The sequence below is a fragment of the Leucoraja erinacea genome, chromosome 5, assembly GCF_028641065.1.
Source record: "Leucoraja erinacea ecotype New England chromosome 5, Leri_hhj_1, whole genome shotgun sequence".
Classification (NCBI taxonomy): Eukaryota; Metazoa; Chordata; class Chondrichthyes; order Rajiformes; family Rajidae; genus Leucoraja; species Leucoraja erinaceus.
Window position 1 is genome coordinate 63,744,506 of NC_073381.1, and position 16,925 is coordinate 63,761,430.

The 16,925-nt window shown below is 40.2% G+C and overlaps 2 protein-coding genes across 2 annotated transcripts in view; one reads left to right on the plus strand and one right to left on the minus strand.

The window, feature by feature from the left end:
- Positions 1 to 16,925, plus strand: part of nt5dc1 (5'-nucleotidase domain containing 1) — a 439,504-nt gene that overhangs the window by 90,213 nt on the left and 332,366 nt on the right.
- The window catches only part of LOC129697335 (collagen alpha-1(X) chain-like), a 36,605-nt gene that overhangs the window by 11,146 nt on the left and 8,534 nt on the right, over positions 1 to 16,925 (minus strand). Inside the window, exons 3-7 of the mRNA XM_055635785.1 lie at positions 9,267 to 9,314; positions 9,029 to 9,079; positions 3,088 to 3,162; positions 1,708 to 1,782; positions 593 to 667 (exon numbers count right to left, since the gene is read on the minus strand). Of these exons, the coding sequence (XP_055491760.1) occupies positions 593 to 667; positions 1,708 to 1,782; positions 3,088 to 3,162; positions 9,029 to 9,079; positions 9,267 to 9,314 (324 nt within the window). The remainder of the gene's footprint in view (positions 1 to 592; positions 668 to 1,707; positions 1,783 to 3,087; positions 3,163 to 9,028; positions 9,080 to 9,266; positions 9,315 to 16,925) is intronic.

A 16,925-nucleotide genomic window follows, 5' to 3' on the forward strand; every position in this document is an offset into this window, starting at 1 on the left:
GTTACTTAATATCAGAATTGAAATTATTATTCTGGGTATTTTCTTCAGAGGTTCTCTTTGAATACTGACCCTTAACTTGGTGACCTGGGAGTATAATAAATTGACCATTGGTGAACATACAGCCCAGTTTTAACCAATTTGACTGAGTTTGGATTGTTTTTGTGTTTTCATAGTGCAGGTACCCTGATGATCATTATATCTTATTCCCGAGTAGTGACTTACAACTAGATGGTCTGCTCAGCCAATTCAGAGATGATTGTAATCACTTGTATTGCTGGACTTGGAAGGGGATGCAAGCTGTCTCACTTGAAGGAACTAAAGATATTGATTTTTTATAACAAATTTATTGATAAAAATCCCAATTCAGCTTTTTGTAGCAACTCATGGTATGGTTTGAATTTATAACCGATGGTAACTTGTCTTGTCCACTGGGTTACTCTCCAATCTTAAATTAACATTTATTTAACACAAATTTACCTGACATAGTGAATACTTGTTTGTACTGGTGCTAAACATGTAATTTGTAGATTCCTGCAAAGGTAGGAGTGGAACACACACACACATGCAGTAACTAATATAACTTGTTACTTACTGCCAGAATTGGAACGGCCATTCTGCCCATTTTCTTCAGAGGATCTCCTTGAATACTGACCCTTAACTTGATGACCTGAAAATATAATAACATCTTCCTTTTTGATTTGAGCATTTGTTATTTTTTACACTATTTAACCAATTTTGCTAACAACTATTGCATTTTATAGTGGGGGATTTTCAATATAATTACTAACTGCTCTGACAATTTGCTTTTGAAAATATTTTTTTAATACACAGCCCTAATGCCAACGTTCCTGTATATACAGTGCAACTGGGCTTCACTGGGTTGTGATTGCTTTTGCGTTGTCACAGTGCAGATACCCTAAAGTTCATCAGGTTTTATTCCATGTTGTGACTCACAACTAGATGGTCTGCTCAACCATTTCAGTGATGATTGTAATCGCTTGTGTTGCTGGACTGGTAAGCGAATGCAAGCTCTTTTCAATGAAGGGAACACATATTGGTTTCTCAAAACAATCCATTGTAATTGATAAGAATCCCAGTTTAATATTTAGCTACTCATGGTAAGGTTTGAATTCCCAACTTATGGTTACTGGGATTCTTATCAATTACCTTTACTAATGTGCTATTCTGCAATCTGTGTTAAAATGTACTTAACATAAATTCATGTTATGAGCGTCTTGAGTATCTAGAAAGGCGCTATATAAATCCCATCCATTATTATTATCTATCTATCTATCTATATCTATCTATCTATTTTTTTTTTTTAAATATTTTTTATTAGAAGTAGACATATTATAAAGTATAGTTGCATATTATAGTAAAAAAACTTTTCATATACATCAGTCATACATTATTAAAATATTCAATTGTCAATTACTTCTACTAGTGGGTTTTTTTTAATATAGAAAAAGAGAGAAAAGTTACAAATATCAAAAAAAGAACAAAAAAGGTGGAATGGATTACTTATAATATGTCATTGGAGCTATCTATCTATCTATCTATCTATCTATCTATTTATCTATCTATCTATCTATCATAAATTTACCTTACAATGTGAATAACTTATTTGTTCCGGTGCTAAACATACAATTTGTAGACCACTGTAAAAGATATTCATATACTCTCTGATTAAAATAACTTGTTACTTACTGCCTGAGTTGGAGTGACCATTCTTCCCATTTTCTTCAGAGGATCTCCTTGAATACTGACCCTTAACTTGATGACCTGAAAATATAATAACATCTTCCTTTTTGATTTGAGCATTTGTTAATTTTTACGCTATTTAACCAATTTTGCTAACAACTATTGCATTGTATAGTGGGGGGATTTTCAATATAATTACTAACTGCTCTGACAATTTGCTTTTGAAAATATGTTTTTAATACACAGCCCTAATGCCAACGTTCCTGTATATACAGTGCAACTGGGCTTCACTGGGTTGTGATTGCTTTTGCGTTGTCACAGTGCAGATACCCTAAAGTTCATCAGGTTTTATTCCATGTTGTGACTCACAACTAGATGGTCTGCTCAGCCATTTCAGTGATGATTGTAATCGCTTGTGTTGCTGGACTGGTAAGCGAATGCAAGCTCTTTTCAATGAAGGGAACACATATTGGTTTCTCAAAACAATCCATTGTAATTGATAAGAATCCCAGTTTAATATTTAGCTACTCATGGTAAGGTTTGAATTCCCAACTTATGGTTACTGGGATTCTTATCAATTACCTTTACTAATGTGCTATTCTGCAATCTTTGTTAAAATGTACTTAACATAAATTCATGTTATGAGCGCCTTGAGTATCTAGAAAGGCGCTATATAAATCCCATCCATTATTATCTATCTATCTATCTATCTATCTATCTTTTTTTTTTTAATATTTTTTATTAGAAGTAGACATATTATAAAGTATAGTTGCATAGTATAGTAAAAAAACTTTTCATATACATCAGTCATACATTATTAAAATATTCAATTGTCAATTACTTCTACTAGTGTTTTTTTTTAATATAGAAAAAGAGAGAAAAGTTACAAATATCAAAAAAAGAACAAAAAAGGTGGAATGGATTACTTATAATACGTCATTGGAGCTATCTATCTATCTATCTATCTATCTATCTATCTATCTATCTATCTATCTATCTATCTATCATAAATTTACCTTACAATGTGAATACGTATTTGTTCCGGTGCTAAACATACAATTTGTAGACCACTGTAAAAGATATTCATATACTCTCTGATTAAAATAACTTGTTACTTACTGCCTGAATTGGAGTGACCATTCTTCCCATTTTCTTCAGAGGATCTCCTTGAATACTGACCTTTAATCTGGTAACCTGAAAATATAATAAATTGGCAGTTGGTGAATCTCTCTTTTTGGTTTGAACATTTGTTAATTTTTACACAAACACAAATTTACCTTCCTTACATACAGTAGTGAATACTTGTTTGTATTGTTGAACATTCAGTGTATAGATTCCTGTAAAGGATAATCATATACTAACTGACTGAAATAACTTGTTACTTACTGTCAGAATTGGAGTGACCATCTTGCTTTTTTTCTTCAGAGGATTTCCTTGAATAATGGTCCTTAACCTGGTGACCTGTTTTGATAAATACAGTACAACACTTAGTAAGTCCCCCACCTTGGTTTGAACATATATTACTATAACTGACACGATGTATTATCATGGAACTAAAATATAACTATTGTTTCATGTGACTGTTTGTCACTGAGTTTTAGAGAATAAAGGTTGTAGTATATATTTCATTATCTCGGTCCATCTTGTCTAATTCATATACATTGAATTATGTTTTCCAAATGTACATTTGGTAGGATAACATTTCCCATGTAGCCACCAGGTCCCAATTCCATTACAGGAACTTAGAATTGGATGACCTGTTTAGAGAGAGATATTAGTTAACTGCAGTTCAAAGAAACTACGATATCTTGTATTGCAGGCTGAGCAAGAGTGTCTCTTCCTGACAGGTGAAATAGCTTAAAATGATCGTGCAATCTATTATTTATTAGTGCAGTACTGTAACCTTTACCTGACCTCTACTTAATTCCATGATTAGTACAAAGTGAAAATGTCTTCAAATGAGTGGTAAACGAGATGCCTCGAATCACCTATATCAACATCATGGTACCTGCTCTCTACAAGCATATAAACCTAGCATTGTGTTCCTTGGAATTTACGATAAGAAGTCAAGAGTTTTATTGTCATATGTCCTGGATTGGAGTGAAGTTTAAAAGACAAAGGATTGAGCAGATGGTGAAAATATTCCTTTGGTGGGGAAACTTGGGAGCAGCAGAATATTGGAACACTTTTGCAAATGGTAGCACAATTGTGAATTTTAAATGTGAGATGGATCGATTTTTGTTGATCGAAGATATTAGGGATAGGAAGCAAAAATTAGCATATGTTGTCTACTATAATTTTTTAATTTTCGCCTTTAGCTCCCATGCTGTCAAAGAACTCATGGATAGGAGTAGAAAATAAAAAAGTGACATTGTATCAATCAACCTTTTGTCAATATACATCTAAAACAATTATAGACAAAGAATTGATACGTAAATGTACATGACATGGTACAGAGTAAAATGGACGAATATGTTACTACTTGTGATATCTATTGTTAGTAAATTGCACTGACAATAGGATTTTGGACAATGCAATATTTTGAGCGAACAAATGGAGAAGATAGTCAAAGCTCATTGCTAGACACTGACATCTACTGGAAATAGTATATGTTTGCAGGCAGTTTGAACACAACGATCAAAACTGGGATCCTCTTCCTCTTAAAGAAGATAGATAGAAAATGCTAGAATAACTCAACGGGCCAGGCCGCATCCCCGGAGAAAAGGAACATGCGATGCTTCGGGTCACGACCCTTCCCCAGACTGAAATTCGGGGAGAGGGATACTTTACTCCAGCTCCTCACGGGCCCCCACCAGTGACTCTGCTGCCCCTCGCCTCTCCACCGCCCACCAGCAGGCCGAAACAGTCGCCCCACCCGAACTCCAAGGCAGATTGAACAGCTTGCTTATCATCATTGTTCAGATTTACAAGTAATAGAAAGTTGTTTATTGATCTGAGCTTGACGAAGACTGCTAGTGAGTAGCAGAATATTTCTGGGGTACTTCTAAGGTTTAAGGAATGAATGGACACAGATTTTTCTTGGATCATTGGAACCAAGCTATATTAAACAGCTCCAAGAAATAGGATAGGTACTCAACATAAATCTTGCATCTCAAACCACAAAAACTATAAAGCTTGAATAGGCTACATGGTCTCTCAAATCTAATCCACCATTCTATAAAATCAGGGCTGAGTTTGTGCCTTGTCTATTTTGCCACCCGATCCCATGTTCTTGAGGACCTGAAGTACAGAGAGAGGTTGTGCAGGCTAGGAACATGAGGGGCAACCTTTTCACACAGAGGACTGTGGTTATATGGAACAAGCTGCCAGAGGACGTAGGTGAGACAGATATAATAATATTTAAAATACATTTTGGCAGGTACATGGATAGGAAAGGTTGAGAAGGATATGGGCCAAACACAGTCAAATGTGACTCGTGTAGATCGGGCATGTTGGTCAGCATTGACAGGTTGGGCAGAAAGCCCTGCTTTCGTGCTCTTTGACTTGAAGGGCAGCTGTTTCTTCTTTGAGAGTTGTAATACCCTCAAAGAACAGCATGCCCACTCCAAAAAGCAGAGGGCCTGAATCAATAAATATATTCAAGGTTGAGATAGATTTTTGTGACGTTTAGAAAATGTAGTTGCGGCCAATGGTTAAGAGAAGCTGTAATATTATCAAATGGCAGAGCCATCTTAGGGGACTGAGAAGTCTAGTGCAGAGCCTCCTGGTAATGTTATTAACCACGGTGACTAGTTTTAAAAGTACTTTATAGGTTAAATAGGATTCTGAAATGTTCAAAAAATGGGTATGTAGTATCTTCATCATTATAATGCGGAAAGAGTTCTGAAAATTCCACATAGGCAGTATGTAGGTGGAGAAGGAAGAGGTCACCATCACAGAGCATGCTGTTCAACACTTCATTTTTGTAAGAGTGAAGAATGGAGGTGTTTAAACCAGCAATTTTAAGAGATAATGGACGAATACCAGAGGCAGTGAAGACCTGCGATATTGGGCTGGAAAGGGAAGTGGGTGCCAAAATATTAATTTGGAGAAATGGTAGGGTAAATGTAACTTTATAGCCAACACATATTTGAAGTTTACTTTGAGTAAGAGTGAGAGTGAACTCGTCTGCAATGTTGCATACGGATGTGCGACGGCAATTTGTTACCTCATAGTTATCACTTCCTTCGTGGCAGTCAAAAATGCTGGGAAAACTTAGCGGGTGAGGCAGCATCTATGGAGCGAAGGAATAGGTGACGTTTCGGGTCAAGACCCTTCTTCATGGTGTGTGTTCCACTTACAAATGTAGCTTTGACTTTTAGTTGCCTTTTTAGTTTGTGGAATTAGTTACCAGATAGATTGAAACTGGCAAAACGTGTAAGGAGGTGACTCAAGCATAAGAATTCAAGCCCAAGAACTTAAATAGAACATATATCTGGTGCCAGCACTTTATGTGAAACTGAATAACCTGTTTCAAAAAGTTCAGGGAAGGAAAAGTCCAGTTGTAAATCACCAGCCCACGCACTAAACCTAGTGTATATTAGAATCTTGGAAGCAAGTAATATTTTGATGTTAGACAAAAGTGCTGGAGAAACCCAGCGGGTGAGGCAGCATCTATGGAGCAAAGGAAATAGGCTACTTTTTGGGTCGAAACACTTCTTTAGACTGAAGGATTTAATATTTTGATGTGGTTACTTGTACTTATGATTAATACAAAATGTGGCACATTGCTTATAATAAATGGAAAGATCTAATACTGCACAATGCATAATTTAAAAAAAAGTTTTTTTTGCTGATCATGTCCATAGTTGTCATTATTGGACTTTATTACCTGTATATTAAAAAATTCACCCCAAGAATAGGTTACATATCTTTTACCTATTTAATTAAGTAATCGGAACAAAAAATAATGTTAAAAGATACTTTTAGTAACACAAGTGTTTTCAACATTTGGTGTTGTGAGTTGAATATTTGCCAACCAATAGGAATTGATTTCCGGACCATTGATAAATCTTTAGAGAAAATGAAAATGAGTATTGTCAATCATTCTATTTTTTATATAGTTTTAGATGTTCGTCAGAGATGCTGCTGAAACGCTGAGTTAATCCAGTACTTTGTGTCTTTCTATCTTGATGGACACAAAATGTTGGGGTAACTCATCGGATCAGGCAGCATCTATGGTGAAAAGGAATAGATAACAAATCGGGTCAGACTTTAGATCCTTTAGATCATTTAGTTGTCTTCACATCCTTTTCTCTTTTAATGCTGCCAACCCCTCGTGGATAAGAGAGCTTTCTTTGTCTTTCTCAAGTTTATCCCAGATAACCTAAAGCTTACTTACATGAATTCCATCTGTTGCAATTAATCTAATGGTTTAATATATCTAAAAAAAAGCCACAAAGTGCTGGAGTGACTGAGTGGGTCAAACAGTATCAATAGTGTCTGTTTTTGTAAACTAGCATATGCTGTTCCTTGTGTCTGCTCAATTTTTTGATGTCACTTATAATCTTCCATTTCCCATCAGTACAATTTACTGTGATTATCAACAATTGTGTTATCAGCAGAATCTGAAACCTTTAATCAAATCTTTGGAAAGCACCATTTGATTCATTTTGCTAATCAAGAGACAAACATTTCATCTCTTCTCTCTTCCAGGCAATAACTTTATCACAAAGTTATCAGAATGCTGCCTGGATTAGAGGGTTTCATCTGCAAGGAGTGGTTGGATAGACTTGATTTTTTTCTCTGGAATGTTGAAGGTTAAGGGGAGACTTGATAGAAGTATATAAAATTATGAGATAGGTAGATGGTCAGCACCTTTTTTCCCAGGGTGGAAATGCCCAACCCCAGAGGGAATAGCTATAAGGTGAGAGGAGAAACATTTAATGGAGATGTGCGGAACAAGTTTTTTTTTCTCCAAAAAGTGGAGGTGGCCTGGAACGCATTGCCTGGGATGGTGGTGAAGGGAGATTCAATGGTTTACGAGGCTTTTAGATAAGCACATGAAAGTGCAGGAAATAGAGGGATTTGGCTGATGACATGTCATGCACAGGCAGATGAGATCATGACTAGGCATCATGTTCAGCAAACACATTGTAGGCCACAGAGCCTGTGCTGTACTGTTTGTTCTATGTTCTATGTTCAAATTCTAATTTGATGTACTTTTCTTGTTTTCAGGGTAATTTTCTAAATCACCTCCTGAATTATCATGATACTTGTGCTAATATCAGACATTGTAGGAATCCCTTGCGAAAATCAAGACTGCAAATATGGTGCAGGCCGAATCATGCATTAATTGCTGACGAGTACCTACTGACCAAATTCAAGGGCAAGCACTTCATGCTGCTGCCAGCATATTAATGCTATGGCTTGTATTGGAATATATAAAACACTAAATAAATAAATTATTGCCGATATCTTTTTAAGAAATGCCTCCTGGAAATGGAGATACAACCACGTAGGTACACCATACCCCACCATACCAGTGACTTCCTCAAAATGTTCAATTTGGTTCAACTAAACAACTTCAAAGCACAAATGCATATTGATTCTTTTCGATTGGTTGACTCTTAAACAAATACTGATTGCCTGCAAATTCCTCACACTTGATATGCAACAAATGTCCTTTCCTTCTTAACATCATCATTTAAATAATAGTGTTTTTTTCCCCAATCATAAGGCAATTCCCCTCAATCACAAGAGGTTTTCAAAATCACAAATAATACACCGTGCCTCCAGTGAAATAGTTTGGGTTGACAGGAGGTTGATGCAATTAGTTCAGTCATCAAAGATGAGGTCTGGAAAATGAATGTAAGCCAATCAGCTTAGCAGTTGCTAACTGTAATTGTTCAAAAACCTGTATAATTTTGTATCTCATCAAGACATAAATTATTCAGAGAATCTGGGCAAGAACCAAAGCCTGGACCTGAAGTACAGCATCATATCAGCCAAGGCAGAGTCAGAAGGCATGATTCTTTCTGGCATACAGAGTTGTTGACTGAATGCAAAACGGAAAAGTAATTCCAAATTTGCAAATTAATTCTCCATAGCATTTTAAATTCTGATATTGGGAAAATGATTTGAGTAGATGAAGATCACCACACATTTTGCCAGAAACCAACAGGAAGAAACAAAGCATGACTGATATTCCTCTGACTTCCACTGAACTACTTGTGAAACTATGGTTCAGAATTGTGGATTTCTGAGATTGTTTCTTCTGATTTCAGCATCTAAATTTGGTAAGTAGAGCTTTTACAACAGGAAGCATAAATATAATCTTCATAAATAGTTAAATCTGTGGTATATATAAAAATTTAAATCTACGTACTTTCAGAATTGTCATCAATCTTAAATACGTACTTCCCCTTTACTTGATTACCTGTTTTGTGAAAGAAAAGAAATATAACTGTAAACATAAACGTTTGTATTTCATCTTACAGAATTTTATTGTTGATATAAAATATTAAAAAATAATAAATGTATCCAAATTGATATTTTATACATAGTTCGGAGTTTAGAGTGAAGGAGGGTAATAAAATAGCTTATAATTATTGAATGGAGCTTACTTGCAGAATTAGATTCGCCATTGTTTACATGTCCTTTTACCTCATTACCTGTTTTAGGAAAGATAAAAAAAGTAAGTCATTTATTTGCCCCGTCCCCCCCTTGAGGTACAAATATCTTTGGGAAAGTTTTGTAAGATTTAGTTCTCATCAATTTGTCCCCATCACAATTTTGTTTAAAGACACTCTGTGGACCATGACAGAATAGTATTTCATTAGCAAAATAAGTGCATACATTGGATTTTGCAGGGCAGAAAGAGATGTCACTTGAATTGCAAAGCATTTTCATTTCTGAACAGCTTCAGATAAAGTTCGAAAGATGTTTCAGTTGAGGCGATTTTTGAGCTTTCACTAAGAAAAAGATAGATAAAAGTAGTTTGGAGTTTACTCCCAGGACATAACGTCGATGCTAAATTCCAGTGTTACAACATAATAATTTCTCAGTTTTGAGGGCTAAAACAGATTAATTTGGCCTAAATCAGTATTTGGAGCCTGGAAGTACACTGAATTTACACTCAAATATTTCTTCATTTGAGGCTTAAGCTCTGATTTATATGTAGAAAAAGCTGGCACAATTTATCTCAGAAATGACAGATAAATTTAAAATTTTCAATGTGACATTTTTTAAAATATCAAAAATACAGAACATGCGTGGCTTTCTTTAATCCGGATCAATTTCATGTAATAGACTAGGTAGATAGTTTGTGATAGTTTTATTTTCTGCTGTTGCTTAAAAGTCTAATCACATTGTTGAGAGATTCTGCAACAAACATCATTGGACAATGCTCAAAACTGAAAGATAGAGGAGACATTGGTGCAAAATTGATTATTTTAAAGCCTTCTAATTTCTGGCCAGATTACTGATGGGAATTGGTCTATGAATTTTTCCTTATGAGCAATGGGCACTAAGAAGCAAATAAAGAAATATGTTGGGAGAAGGAAATCAAGGATGTGAGCCCATTGTTTTTATTGGTGTGGTTTAATAATTAAAGATGGGTCTCTAATAATCAATACTGATTGCAGTATAGGGTGTAATACTGGTGAAAATATATTGGTCAACAGTTTAACTGGTACAGTTAATAAGTCAATAAGTGCTCAAGTAAGGGAATTCAAAATTAAATTTAATGCTCGTATTATTCGTTCTGGTATCACTAGGAAAGTAGATAAACTCAAAGCATTAATTAACGCAAGGTTGTATGATAATATTGCAATCACATTGTTCAGGAACGTGCAGGATTGGAGCTCAGCTCCCCAGGGTATAGAATTTTCAGGCCATATCGGTAGAGATTAGAAATAAAAAGGCAGTGAATCTGATTTATATGGACTATAGTAGGTCTTACAGTGCCACATGGGAGACAAAAGGTCCCAGGGCATGTGGGATCAAGGTCAAGTTGGCAAACTGGATCCAAAATTGTCTTAGGAGCCAGAAGGTGATGATAGAGGGCTGTCTTTGAGATTAGATGCAGCAACATAATCCCACAAGGATCTATGCTGCGACTCTATATATAACAATGTATAGATCTAGGGTAAGGGGTAAGAACTTTAGAAGAATTTTAGAAGATAATTATGTGAAATGCACTGCTTGAAAAAGGTTGCTGACAGTATTTTAGAAATATTTTGATGAACATTTGAATTGCCTAGGTATAGATACCAATGGATCAATTGATGCGAGATGGGATTAATATGGAAGGGCACTCGCTGGCTGACATGGAAGAGTTGTGTTGGGTTGAATGGTCTGTTTCCACGCTGCACATTTCTAGGACTATACTAGACCAAGTGCAGACCTGTTGGGTCTGTTCCCCCAGCGTGTGGTTGTGGGGGGAGGGAGGCGGCAGGCAGCATCACACACACTAACTATCCCCCACACTCACGCTAATTACCCCCCTTGATATTTATATTAATATTATGAATTTGCTCCTTTTACCCCATAACCACCCTATCTACTGACGCATAGCCCCCAACTTGCAGTCACATCTAGAGGGGGGGGGGGGGGGGGGGGGGGGTTAGAGAGTGAGGGCAGAGACAGAGAGAGAGAGAGAGAGACACACACACACACAGAGAGGGGGATAGGGGGGCGGGAGGAGGAGGAGAAGAGGGAGGGTGGCTGAGGGGGGAAAGGTGTGGGGGGGGGGGGGGGGGAGGGGAGGAGAGAGAGAGAGGGTGAGAGTGAGGGGGGGAGAGAGGGTGTGCTGAGAGGGAGTGAGGGGGAGAGCTGGGGAGCAGGGAGGGAGGGAGGGGGGAGGGGGGAGGGAAGGGGATGTGGAGGGAGGGAGTTTAGGGGAGGGATGATGGGGGGGGAGGAGAGAGAGGGGGAGAGAGGGGGAGGGAGGAGGGGGGGAGGGGGAGGGGGGAGGGGGGGAGAGCGAGTGTGTGCTGAGGGAGGTGAGGGGAGGGGGAGAGGTGGGGAGCACGGAGGGTGGAGGGAGGGGGGGTAGGGGTGTGTGGAGGGGAGGGGGGTTAGGGGAGGGACGGTGGGGGAGGGGATAGAGGGGGGAGAGGAGAGGGGGGGGGGAGGGAGAGGGAGAGGAGGAGGGGGGGCAGGAGAGGGGGGGAGGGGAGGGGGGGGAGGGGGAGGGGGGGGGGGGGGGGGGGAAGGGGGGGGGAGGGGAGGGGGGGGGGGAGGGAGGGGGGGGGGGGAGGGGGGGGGGGGGGGGGGGGGGGGGGGGGGGAGGGGGGGGGAGGGGGGGGGGGAGGGGGGGGGGGGGATGGGGAGGGGGGGGGTGGGGAGAGGCGGGGAAGAGAGAGAGGGAGAGAGGGGGGAGAGAGAGATGGAAGGAAGGTGAGAGGAAGAGAGGAGAGAGAGTGGAGAAAAAGGGGGGAGAGAGAGAGAGGGTTCCTTTTTACTTCAACCCAAACCATCCAAACGACCATTTGCAGGCAGTGCTTTTTTCCTCAAACTAACCATATTTTCATTTTCAAACCACATTATGGGTACTCACAGCTGTGGAGACATTTGTTCAGTGTCATTCAGAGCTCTGATTGAGGCACACCACTTGCAGAGACTGATTGAGGCACACCACGTCCTGGTTTTATAGTCCCTCCCCCTCCCTCCAGCAGGGGCAGCAGAGAGAATGGGGAATTTTGTAAAAACATTAATATCTCTGTCATTTTTCATCGACGGGAAAAATCCTCGGCACACATGCGGCGGAGGGGGGGCTCTGAGCGAGGTGGCCAAAAATGACGACCATAGGTGGCGGCGTTCTCTCGGAAATCGCAGCACAGTAGGCCAAAACCGGTCAAGAACAGACTTTTAGTAATATAGAAGATAGATAGATGGTACAAGATGCATGATGACTCATTGGTTTATATAAAAATAATTTCAAACCTTCACTAAATATTTTGGAAAATAAGAAGGTTTGAAGGTTTACAGAACTGCAATGCGCTTTCAGACTTGTAACTGTCGAGCTGTTAGAGATTTTGATTTACTGGAATATCCCTAAAATTAATAATGAAACAAAATGGTTGGCTTTAGCAAAGAACAAGGGAAAGGTGAGTAAGGTTAGGGAGTAACCTGAAGATGAGTTTGAGAATCCTGAGAAATGGTCATTCAGGTTCATAGAAATGTGAAGCTGGGTGAGGATGCAATTAGTGTGGAGGATTTTGTTCAATTGGAGTATAGTATGCAGAGTATTGGATTATTTGATGATGACGACAAATCATTGGCTGATAAGGACACATCAAACTTGGAAATGGATCAAAGTTTAGATATTGGGTTTTCAGTTGGCTAACAATCTTGTTGAATGATTACAGTTTTGGCAGTAAGTCAAAGCTTGGACACGATTATATTTAGGGTGAACAGAAGATTCCACACCTTCTCTAAACTAAACTAAAGTAAACTAACCTAAACTAAACAAAATAGGGTCAGAAGTGGAGGTGTCTTGTGGGTGCTATCAATAGTCAACTAATATGACATTGAACTGTGGAAATCTGCTCCCACCAATCATGCTATTTATCAGCATTCGTGCAGCCAATAGTGGTGGGTGGTCTTGGGTCCCACTGTGCATCATTCTGACCAAAGCTTACATTTAGAATGCTGTTGTTTTTGCTATTTAGCCACAAAATACACAGCAATGATAACATTTGTTTTTGTTTCCGGTTTCCCCTAGTATTCTATATTAGTTTTATTTAAATTAGAACATTCTGTGGGGAAATTACAGCATTGAACTCAGATTCTATCGCACTTGTAGGATGTGTAGGAACTCTCAATGATTTCCAAAAAGGAAATGGTGAATGCCTGTGGTTGCATATATTTGCGCAGCAAGCATTAGTTATATTGGCCTCAAGATAGACTCTAGTTGTCACTTCCCAATTTGTCTCCTGTTACCATATCAGGTTTTGGTATGAAGAATATTCCAGTTTTAAACATTAAAAATACACAATCTACATAGTTTCTTCCCTTAATTACCTTAAAATCAATATTAAAAAAAGCTTTTAGAATTTTTTTCAAACATTGAAAAGTGCCAGGAACTTGTAACTTATGAAAAAATAATACTGATCCTTTATGAAAAAAAGAACCTATTGGAGGCTCAAGCTATCAAACACAAACCAGCAATTTACACACTATCTATGCCAAATAAATCAGGATCCTATTCACCACTATTTACGTTGTAAAACAGTTGACAAAAAGACGTAAAAATGACGTAAAGATGTTTCCTGATATTATAGGCATTTATGTTCACAGAGTTTCGTGAACAATAGCTGCTTTGATAGTCAAATTGGTTTAAATCATATTTAGCTTTTCTACTTCATGAATATAGTTTATAATTTTATTGTGGCTCTTCAACTCTGAAAACATGCATCAGTTTATTTTAGTTTAGAGATACAGCGCAGAAACAGGCCCTTCAGACCACCAAGTCAGCGCCAACCAGCAATCCCCGCACATTAACACTATCCTACACTAGGGACAATTTTACATTTATACCAAGCCAATTAACCTACAAACCTGTACGTCTTTGAAATGTGGGAGGAAACCAAAGTTCTCAGAAAAAATGCACGCAGGTCACGGGGAGAAGGTATCTGTACAGATAAGCACAGATAATTCTGTACAGATAAGCACTCTGATCGAACCCGAGTCTCTGGCGCTGTAAGGCAGCAACTCTACTGCTGCGCTACCATGCCATCCCAAATTCATGTCTAATGCACTATTATCATCATGTTATAATATAAATAGCAGCAATAAAAGCAGCTAATTCTGATATGGAATCTTTAACATAAAAGTCAGCATGGCAACAGGCCATTTGGCCCACCACATGCATCCTAACTAGTGGACACTCATCCTGTATTAATCCCATCATCAAGCACTTGGCCTGTAGACTTAGATGCCTCAACAATTTATGTGCTTGTCTCAACATTTCTTAAATGTTGTCTGCAAATCTGTTTCCGCCACTCTGCCGGTGCATTCCAGTTCCTCCACCACTTTCTGGGTGAAAATATTCCCCCTCAAACCCCCTCTATATCTCTTGCTCTTTGCCTTAAATCGATGTATTAAAGTTTTATTCACCATAAAGGCAAAGGTTGCCAGCAATCCATTTTCTGGTTACATTTTATCAGGTTCTACTACGATTTTGGCACTTAAGCGGCTTTTTGACAGGCACAACGATATGCAGGGAATGATGGGATATGGATCATATGCAGGCAAAGGATATTATTGTCCAGCTCAGACATTGTGTGCCAAAGGGCCTGTTACTGTGTTGTACTGTTCCATATACAGGTGCACAACCTTTTATCCGAAAGCCTTGGGACCAGACACTTGTCGGATTTCGGACATTTTCGGATTTCAGAATGGAAGATTTTTAGCGTAGATTAGGTAGGTAGCGCGGGCGGCTTGAAAAGTCTGGAGCTGCTGCCTCCTCCCCGGTGACCAGGAGAATCATTGCATAAATGTTAGTCAGTTAGTTTGGAGGGATTTTATGTGGTGGTGGTGGAGTCGGGGTGAAGGGGGAAACTTTAATTCTTAGTCCCCTACCTGGTCGGCGACTCCCAACCTCGCGGAGCTGGGGGCTCCGTCAGGCCGCGGGCGTCGCCGGTTGTAGCTCCGACCCCGGCAACTCTACCCCTGGCTGCGAGGCGCTCCAAATCCAGCGCGGCCCGCGGCCGGACGTCCCAGCTCCGAGAATGTCGGGAGTCGGCGTCGTCGCAGCGCTGGGATACCAGCGGGGAGCGGGCAATGCCTTACCGGGTCGCCGTGCGGCAAGCTCCGGAACGCTGTGGCCGCCGACACACAACATCGCGGAGCGTCGCTGGATTTGGAGCCGCGGAGCTGGGGGCTCCGTCCGGCCGCGGGCGGCGCCGGTTGGAGCTCCGACCCCGGCAACTTTACCCCTGGCTGCGCGGCTCCAAATCCAGCGACGCTCCGCGAACGTTGGGTCGGCGGCCACAGCGCTCCGGAGCTTGCCGCACGGCGACCCGATAAGGCGTTGCCTGCTCCCAGCTGGTATCCCAGCGCTGCGACGCTGCCGACTCCCGACATTCGTGGAGCTGGGGCGTCCGGCCGCGGGCCGCGCTGGATTTGGAGCGCCTCGCAGCCAGGGGTAGAGTTGCCGGGGTCGGAGCTACAACCGGCGCCGCCCACAGCCCCAACGGCCACAACGGCCACATTGACCGCTCCCCGCCTCTCCGACCAGGTAGGGGACTAAGAATTAAAGTTTACCCCTTCACCCCCCTTCACATAAAAGCCCTCCAAACTAACTGACTAACATTTAAGCAATGATTTACAGATGTTTAAGCGTCTCCCGGTCTCCAGGGAGGAGGCAGCCGCTACAGTAGTACAGACCTGGGTTGACCGTGGGTCGTTTTGGGTCAAGTTTGGCGCCAAACGCTAGCTTTGGTGCGCAGACGACATCTGGAAAAAATGGCCGGTTTTCGGAGCTTTTCGGTTTCTGGAACACCGGATAAAAGGTTGTGCACCTGTACCTGTACATCTCATAATTTTGTATACCTCAATCATGTACCATTTTAACTGCCACTCCAGGAAAAAGCAGACCTATCCTCTCCAGCCTCTTCTCTTGACTAAAACGCTCCACCCAGGAAACGTCCTGGTGAATTTCCCGCTCCAGCGCTATCAATGCTTTGCACAGCCTTACTGTGCTTGTCTTGACAAAGTTAGAATAATAAAAGAAAATAGAGAGGCAGATTGCCATTTGAAATAGCAGGTTTTATGTAGAACGAAAGGCTTTCAATATTTCCCCAACAAGGATTGGAGGTTTGGCTCAAAGTCTAGCTGTATTTTAAGGTTATGCCTTGTAACATTCATTATGGAGGAATGGAAACCAGGCTCATTGCATTGTTTCCAGCAGGAGCCAAACCATATAGCTTAATTGTCAAACCTTAGCAAAAATCTGGCTCATTTGAGTGCGATGCCGCAGCTCCCCAATCCCCCCCCCCCCACAAACGCGCATTGGGGAAACAGACCCAACGGGTCTGCACTTGGTCGAGTATCTTTATAAACTTGAAGATAGAATTATAGAAATGTAAATACAGGACACAAGGAGACCATTTGGTCCATTGACCCTGATTCAACTCCATGCTGCAACAGTCTAATATCAGTCACATTTCTATGCAATGCATGCAGGTCTGTATATTTAACTGCCTAAAATTGTTATCACAATTTCTTGTTGAAGACTTTATAGGCTTTACCTAATTCTCATGTTTATTGCCTAGTTC